General features: G+C 38.7%; 1 protein-coding gene across 1 annotated transcript; it reads right to left on the reverse strand.

Moving 5' to 3' along the window:
* Positions 1–2,624: 2,624 nt before the first annotated feature.
* Positions 2,625–6,923, reverse strand: LOC125520357 (protein NDL1-like). The gene is made up of 11 exons (XM_048685256.1): positions 6,719–6,923; positions 4,739–4,838; positions 4,492–4,589; positions 4,266–4,354; positions 4,121–4,181; positions 3,960–4,046; positions 3,770–3,847; positions 3,618–3,674; positions 3,469–3,524; positions 3,246–3,381; positions 2,625–3,162 (listed from the first exon to the last, which is right to left on the reverse strand). Exons 1-11 carry the CDS (start codon positions 6,779–6,781, stop codon positions 2,941–2,943), a joined length of 1,047 nt encoding a protein of 348 aa, XP_048541213.1. The 5' UTR covers positions 6,782–6,923; the 3' UTR covers positions 2,625–2,940.
* Positions 6,924–7,287: the final 364 nt, after the last annotated feature.

Below are 7,287 nucleotides of genomic sequence, written 5' to 3' on the forward strand. Positions count from 1 at the left end.
CATTGTTGCGGCTTGGAGCTTGTGGAAGGAGAGGAATAATAAACACTTTAGGACAATTGACCCTTCCTTGCGGTCTTGGCTTGATAGATTCAAGAGAGACTTTGATCTCCTCCAACATAGAGTTAAAGAGGCACATAAGCCTTTTGTGCTCACATTTGTAAACTCCTTACACTAGTCTTAGTCCTCTTCCTTTAGACCCCCCCCCCCTGCCCCAAAGGGGACAGGAACTTCTTTGCTCTTTTTTCTTCTCCCTATGTAATTACAACTTATACAGTGTCACCTATTAATAAATTCACGCAGTAGGAGCTTTTCCTACTGTTCACGGTCAAAAAAACAACGCAATGGTGATAACTTCGTAACTCTTGAAAAATCATGACTTCAATCATCATAAAAACATGTAAAGTGTGTGCGTATGCTGGTGGAGTGTGTGCACGTATCTATGTTACGCTCAATGTTTTATTTTAGGAAACGAATCAAATGAGTGAAGTGTGAGTTAGAATGTTAGATTATGCCAAATCCTATTCAGCGCTTCAGGTGCCGAATATAGGTGTTGCCCCAAATTGGCGCACACCCCACCGCTTCGATCATTTCTTTGTGGGTCGGCCTATTTAAATGTATTCGAGGGAGTTCGGTCGCTGGTCCTGGGAAGCTTCTAGGCCAGTTTGGGAAGCTTTTGGGTTAATTGTTTTTGTTTTCTTGACCATCGATTTTAATCGGTTTTTCTTTTTCCTTTATGTTCCCTTGCTTTCTATTTTATTTTTCTTTCTCATTTTCCCTTTTTTCAAATGTGCGATTTTTTTAATTTCATTTTTCCCAAATTTCATGAATATTTTTTCAGAATTTTGAATTTTTTTCACTTCATGATCTTTTGGCAAATCTCTGAACTCTTTTTTCAAAATCGATGTTTTTTCCAAATTCATGATTTGTTTTTTCCAAAATCGATGATTTTTTTTCAAATTCATGATTTTGTTTTTTGAAAAGCTATGAACTGTTTTCAAAGTTCATGAGATATTTTTCAAAATTTAAACTTTTTCCATTTTGTGATTTTTTTTGCAAATCTATGAACTTTAAAAAAATTGTATTTCTATCCAAATATATGAACTTTTTTTAAAAAAAACATGATCTTTTTTTCAAAATAATTGAACTTTTTGCATGATTTTTGTTTTCCTTTATGTTCCCTTGCTTTCTATTTTATTTTTCTTTCTCATTTTCCCTTTTTTCAAATGTGCGATTTTTTTAATTTCATTTTTCCCAAATTTCATGAATATTTTTTCAGAATTTTGAATTTTTTTCACTTCATGATCTTTTGGCAAATCTCTGAACTCTTTTTTCAAAATCGATGTTTTTTCCAAATTCATGATTTGTTTTTTCCAAAATCGATGATTTTTTTTCAAATTCATGATTTTGTTTTTTGAAAAGCTATGAACTTTTTTCAAAGTTCATGAGATATTTTTCAAAATTTAAACTTTTTCCATTTTGTGATTTTTTTTGCAAATCTATGAACTTTAAAAAAATTGTATTTCTATCCAAATATATGAACTTTTTTTTAAAAAAAACATGATCTTTTTTTCAAAATAATTGAACTTTTTGCATGATTTTTGTTTTGCAAATGAGCCAGCCCAGTTCGGAGGTGCCGAGCGAGTCGCAGAAAGAAAGGCGCAGCGGATGGGAGTCGAACTACCAAACTATCGATGCTTAGCAGCTGTGCTAGCCAGCTGAGCTAGGTACTGAATACGGCTAACATGGAGCACTGCGTGGAGTACAATATCTAAGAAGTGACAGTTCCGGGGGTTTACAACTTTTTCAACATTTCTTGGACAAAAATGTGAACAATTTTTTTAAAAAAATGCGAACAAATGTTTGGAAATTGTAAAAAAAATATCGAATATTCATCTTTTTAAACGTGAACATTTTCTAAAATTGCGACTTTTTCCGAAATTCTGAACATTTTTGTAACTGTGAAAAATTAAGAAAAGATTAAAAAGACTCACTGAACATTTTCTTAATATATCGTGAACGTCTCTTTTCACTGAACGCGCATCGTCGAAAATTCTAAAATAAATTCAGGATAATACGAGCACCAAAACTTAAAGCGTGATGGGCTGAGAATACCACTTTCCACCTAACAATCCAACTATGGTTCACTATTTTACTTTCTTCTCTCTATTCATCATTTTTTAACATAGACACTCATACATGCATGCATACATAAAAAGTGAACACCGGTGTTGTCTAGGATACTGGTGGACTGAGGATACTACTATACTCCTAATCATCCAACCACAAGTTGACAAACATGACACTTGACACATGTAACATCTTCATTGTGTCAAACATATATTCTATAAATTTGAGTAAAATCCTTTTATATTTGCAAATTTCTGGATGAAAATTATTAATTATTTCAGTCTAGCTTGGGGCAAGTCTTGACGGTTAACAACTGACAACTTGGTCCTGGCCACAAAATTCGGGTCGCTCTGGGCCTGGCCTTGATGCAAGTTTGCTTCAGAAGACAACGATGGTTGAATATATAACACTTTGCTTCAGGAGACCACAATGGTTCACCAGTCTAGCTCATAAAAGAAAACCAAGGGTACAGACGAAGTGGAGAACAGACACCAGTGTGCGCACCTAATCGGACAGCAGCTCATCAGCCTCCCTTTATTATTTATCATTATTCCTTTTGCTTTGACAAACAATCTGTGACCATTTACAACTGTTTAATACTACCACGAATCAATGGAATAGAACCCATCACCAACCAACCAACCAACCTCACCACCCTAAAACTCTTCTCTATATCTACATCACAGTTACAACATCTCTCCCCATTTCAACGCCAAAATCAAGGCAGACATACCATCAGTATCGCCGATCGCCGGGTTAGCCTAAAGCCCCTCGCGCCTCCAACCTTTTCTTCTTCTTCTTCCATATATGTACCTAAACTCTGAGATTGGCTCGCGTCTTGATTGGCTTCAGCTTCACACCCATGCTCTCGGGCGAGAGGAGCTCCGGCGATATGCAGAACGGGTTCAAAGGGCTGCGAGGGCTGGAGCTTACATGGCTCGGCCTGAACAGGCCGTATCCCATGAGGAAGTACTCCATTGGTATCAGCATCGCGTGCGGCTGCTCCTCCGTCACGACGGACCCACACGCTTGCACCTGTGAAAAACACCAGAAATCGGTACTTTCGAAAAAGAAGGATTAACTTTTGAATACAAGATTATTGGGTAAAAAATAGATACCTCAACAAGAGCACTGTATCTCTTATCAAGCTTTGCAGTCATGTGAACAGCTTCAGTGTGGAACTGCGAGTTCTCACCGACAAATATCAGAGTTCTGCACTGCAGCTGCTTCAGGCTTTCTGTCAAGTCATGTCTCCTGCAATGCAGCACAACGTACATTTTGATTCCATCAGCTCAGGTACTAGTTGATCATACAGGAACTGAACGAGAAAAGGGTACATACTGATTGATTGTTTGGATAAACCGCCATATATTCATGCTTTGCCGTTGATCTAGGAACTTCATGAATTAAGACAGGCTAGATCAGCAAGATAAAATTACAGAGACATAATCTTTGGATGATGAAGGATATTTTTTTGGCAAAGTACATACACTTCTACACGCCTGCATAATATCAGATTCTGGTACAGGAGAGCCTCCTCGCACTCTCTGTGGATTAGAAGTTCCAATGGAAGTGTTCAAGATCACATGGTCTAAAAAATATAAAATAAATGACATGTCATACACTAATCTTAGCTTATTACCTTGCCAAAGTACCGCTGCAACAAACAGTCCTTCACCACGTCACACATCCCGTAATAATACAACAAATTCGACATCACCTGAGAAAATGAATTTCTCAGTACAACCTTATTATTAAGATGAATTTAACCGTAGACTTTATTATTCTGTAAGACAAAATATGGTACTAGAGGCTATATACTAAATGGCTACCTTATTATAGAACCACTCAGTCCATGAGGGAGTTCTACATAGAGGTGAAACGAGGATAAGACCTAGTACACGCTCCCTATACTTTGTCTGCAACAAACAATGCAAATAGCTATTAGTAGTGCAACCAGTAGGAAATAGATTACTTCTAAAGAAACACATACTGCGAAGAGAGTAAGAATGTATGCACCAGCGCTGACACCTAAGCACATAACAGAACCCAATCTGGAAAAGCCATAAAGTAATTAGTTCAAAGAAGTTGATAAAGAAAATCTGAATATCACCAAAAAATCATCAGAGAATATGTACCCAAAGAAATCAAGTACTTCTGCAACCTGATCCGCTAACTCATCAACTGATGCCACAGGACTGTTTGGTAAAATCGGAGTGGCTCCTAACTGCACAATTGTTGTAAAGGACAATAAAGCATATGAGTATTATAAAATAGATAGAAAATTTCCTGATGCATCATATGAAGATAAATAAATGCAAAAAGCCAAAACTTCATTGTAAGAACAAAGTCTGCTAAAAAAACCTCATGTCCAGGGGGGCTTATATGGTAAATGCAAAAATTATGGAGCAGCAGTGAAGCAGCCTCAGGGCAGAATAGTAGTCCTTGGAAGCAAGACATATCTGATCAACAATAATAAACATAAGCCTCTGTATTGTGAAATTCTTATATAATACAGTGTAGTGGATAGAGCCATAGAGGGTACACTGCACAGGTGCACATTTAAAACAGTTACGGACAATATCCATTCAGTTGTAATAGTGAAACTTACGGTTCAAAGCAACATCTGGATAAGTAATAAGGGCATGCTTATCATGGTCACCATACACAGCAACAGATACAGGGCCATGTTTTGTTTGTATATGATGTTCCTGAAAAAGCAGGAGACAAGGTGTTATGCAAACATGGATCAAGATGACAAGAACATTTGATAAATGATTACTGCATAACTATGCTCAGCATAAAAATACTCCATGCTTTAGTTGCTTGAAGCAAGGAATTTCCCCAAATTGAAGCAAAGATTATGAAATCACAACTGGAAGTTCTCTGTTGCTGCATGTTATACTAAAACTGAGTTGGCAAGGTCCTAATAAGAAAGAATAACAACAGCACCATTAGTCATGACGATGTGTGGTGCTAAAGTGATTATTCCTAGACCATCTCTTAGGCTCAAGGAAAATAAGAGGAAGCAGAGGACAAGAACCAACCAGAAGTGATTCCTCTACCATTTGGCAAGCAAATAGCTTAAAGCACAGTTGTCAGAAAGACCATACGCTAGGCAATCAAATGAGCTGTTCTGTTCTCAGGAAGAATGTGTGTGACAGCAACTTTGTCTGAAGGAGGCTTGTAAGCTGCATTACCAAATTTTAATAAGAAAGCCAAAAAAAATTTGACAAGGTAAACCTGCACATTCGATCTGAATTTCCAGACCATTGGCCTTTTCTTGTTGTACAGCGCAACAAGTTTAGGAATTAGTCCACTAATCCTTTGGCCTCCAACTATTTTTTGTAAGACACTCACCAATCTTATAATGGATTTAAAGAACTTCAAATGCGGTGCAGATTTCTTGTAAACCATACAAAATAAAATAATAAACTACAGCCTTGTCTGCTAGACATACTTGTTCGTCTACATTAAACTCGTTTCTTCCACAACTGTTTGCTGATTTTGTAGAAAATTCTTCATGTGCAAACATATAAGAAACCTAAGGATTGACGGTTTGTACCCATAGTCATATGAAAGAATAACATTTAACTACATTACAATACACTGGCCACTGATCCTCAGAACTATGACAACACCGACAAGGATGAACTTGAGTTTGACCAGGCACCTCATTTCAATTTCACATATTGAAAGAGTTTAAATGGTTTGAAACAGCAAGCGGGGATTTGATAAGGACACTTGTGCTTGACAGCCCAACTAAGCAAAGTGATATGGCAAAATTGAAGAAAACTTCATAGGAAAAGGGACAGTTAGGACATGCAAGCTACAACCCAAAAGCGTCAAAATCGAATCTTCATGGTTTCTTTTCTGATCAAGCGATAAGCACAACAAAGTAGGCGATTGATTTGATTAGTTAAATTAATCAGCACGCTGCCACATACAGAACGAGGGCCACAAAAGAAATCCGCATGGACGAAGGTAGGTAGAGGCCAGCAACCACAGGAGGCACCCTAAAATAATACTAGTTCGATACTACACGACGCAGATGGCTAGCTAGTCGATGTGAAAGGACCAGAGCAAACTCCAATTGGACTAATAACAAAGAAAGAAATTCTCATGAACCAATAAGCAAGAGAACCGCCTAACTATGATTTAAGATTCAAATTAGGATAGAACAAAAATTCTGAACAAGAAACCAGACAAGCAAAGCAACTAGCCCAAAGAACCGAAATCTACAAGCAGACAAGGTTAATTCTGAAACCAACACAACTTCAGGAGAACTTAGTGAAATCTTCAGGAGTAACAAAATATTTGGAAAAAAAAACACTCCAGAAAAGCCCTTTCCCTTCGGACCTCCAAACAATCCAACGCATACAACTACTCCAATCGAAATCAAACCATATGAACCGAGCTAAACTCCAATATCACCACCGAGGTCGCATCCCGCCCGTACCTTTCAATCCTCCCCCCAAGCAGCTCCAATGCCGCCAACCAAATCGCCGCGATACTAGCGGAAATTAACCGCGCCGGCACGAAATTTGCGGATTCGAGGAAGAAAGATAGAGGTAGCAGGGGGGACACGGACCTTCCCGCCGAAGGAGATGCGCTCGACGTCAATAGACACGACGGAGCCGCCGGAGTCGCCCATCACGGCGGCAGACAAACCGCCCCCGCCGAAAAAGAGGAACTAGCCCAACCCCGCTTCCCAACCTCTCGCTCCCACCCACCGCCCCCTCTCTTTCTCTCTCGAAACTGTCCCGCTGCCGCCGCTGCTTCTCCTCCCCCCACCTGCGCTTCTTGGAGTTCTTGGCCTGCCGCTATAAACCAAGCGGCGCAGTTACCTGTACTATGCTCCGCACCCTGGAGCTTCCCCGTTATTGCAGATCGGTCCAGGTTATTATAGGAGTAGTATAACTAGGCAGTTTCTTTTTCTAATCTAATTTAAAAACCCGGCTAATGCTAAAAAGACGGCAGGTCAAGGCCTCAAGCAAAGACTCACGGGACTTAGGGTCCATTGGGTGTCTGCGGGTGGTCAGTCTCATTTGTTGCTAACCTTGTTTTGAATTTCTCTAAAAAAACCTTGTTTTGAATTTTAAAATTAAAGAAATATATATTTAAAAAAGATTTTGCAAAAAGATTTAAATATTGTTGAAT

The sequence above is a fragment of the Triticum urartu genome, chromosome 7 (genome assembly GCF_003073215.2).
Source record: "Triticum urartu cultivar G1812 chromosome 7, Tu2.1, whole genome shotgun sequence".
NCBI lineage: Eukaryota > Viridiplantae > Streptophyta > Magnoliopsida > Poales > Poaceae > Triticum > Triticum urartu.

What these genes read in the sequence shown, in the direction of transcription:
- LOC125520357 (XM_048685256.1), bottom strand. Translation starts at nt 6,781, where the DNA reads ATGGGCGACTCCGGCGGCTCCGTCGTGTCTATTGACGTCGAGCGCATC. An exon ending in GCATCTCCTTCGGCGGGAAG is followed by an intron (nt 4,839 to 6,718) that starts GTCCGTGTCCCC and finishes CTGCTTTTTCAG; the next exon opens with GAACATCATATACAAACAAA. An exon ending in GATACAGTGCTCTTGTTGAG is followed by an intron (nt 3,163 to 3,245) that starts GTATCTATTTTT and finishes TGTTTTTCACAG; the next exon opens with GTGCAAGCGTGTGGGTCCGT.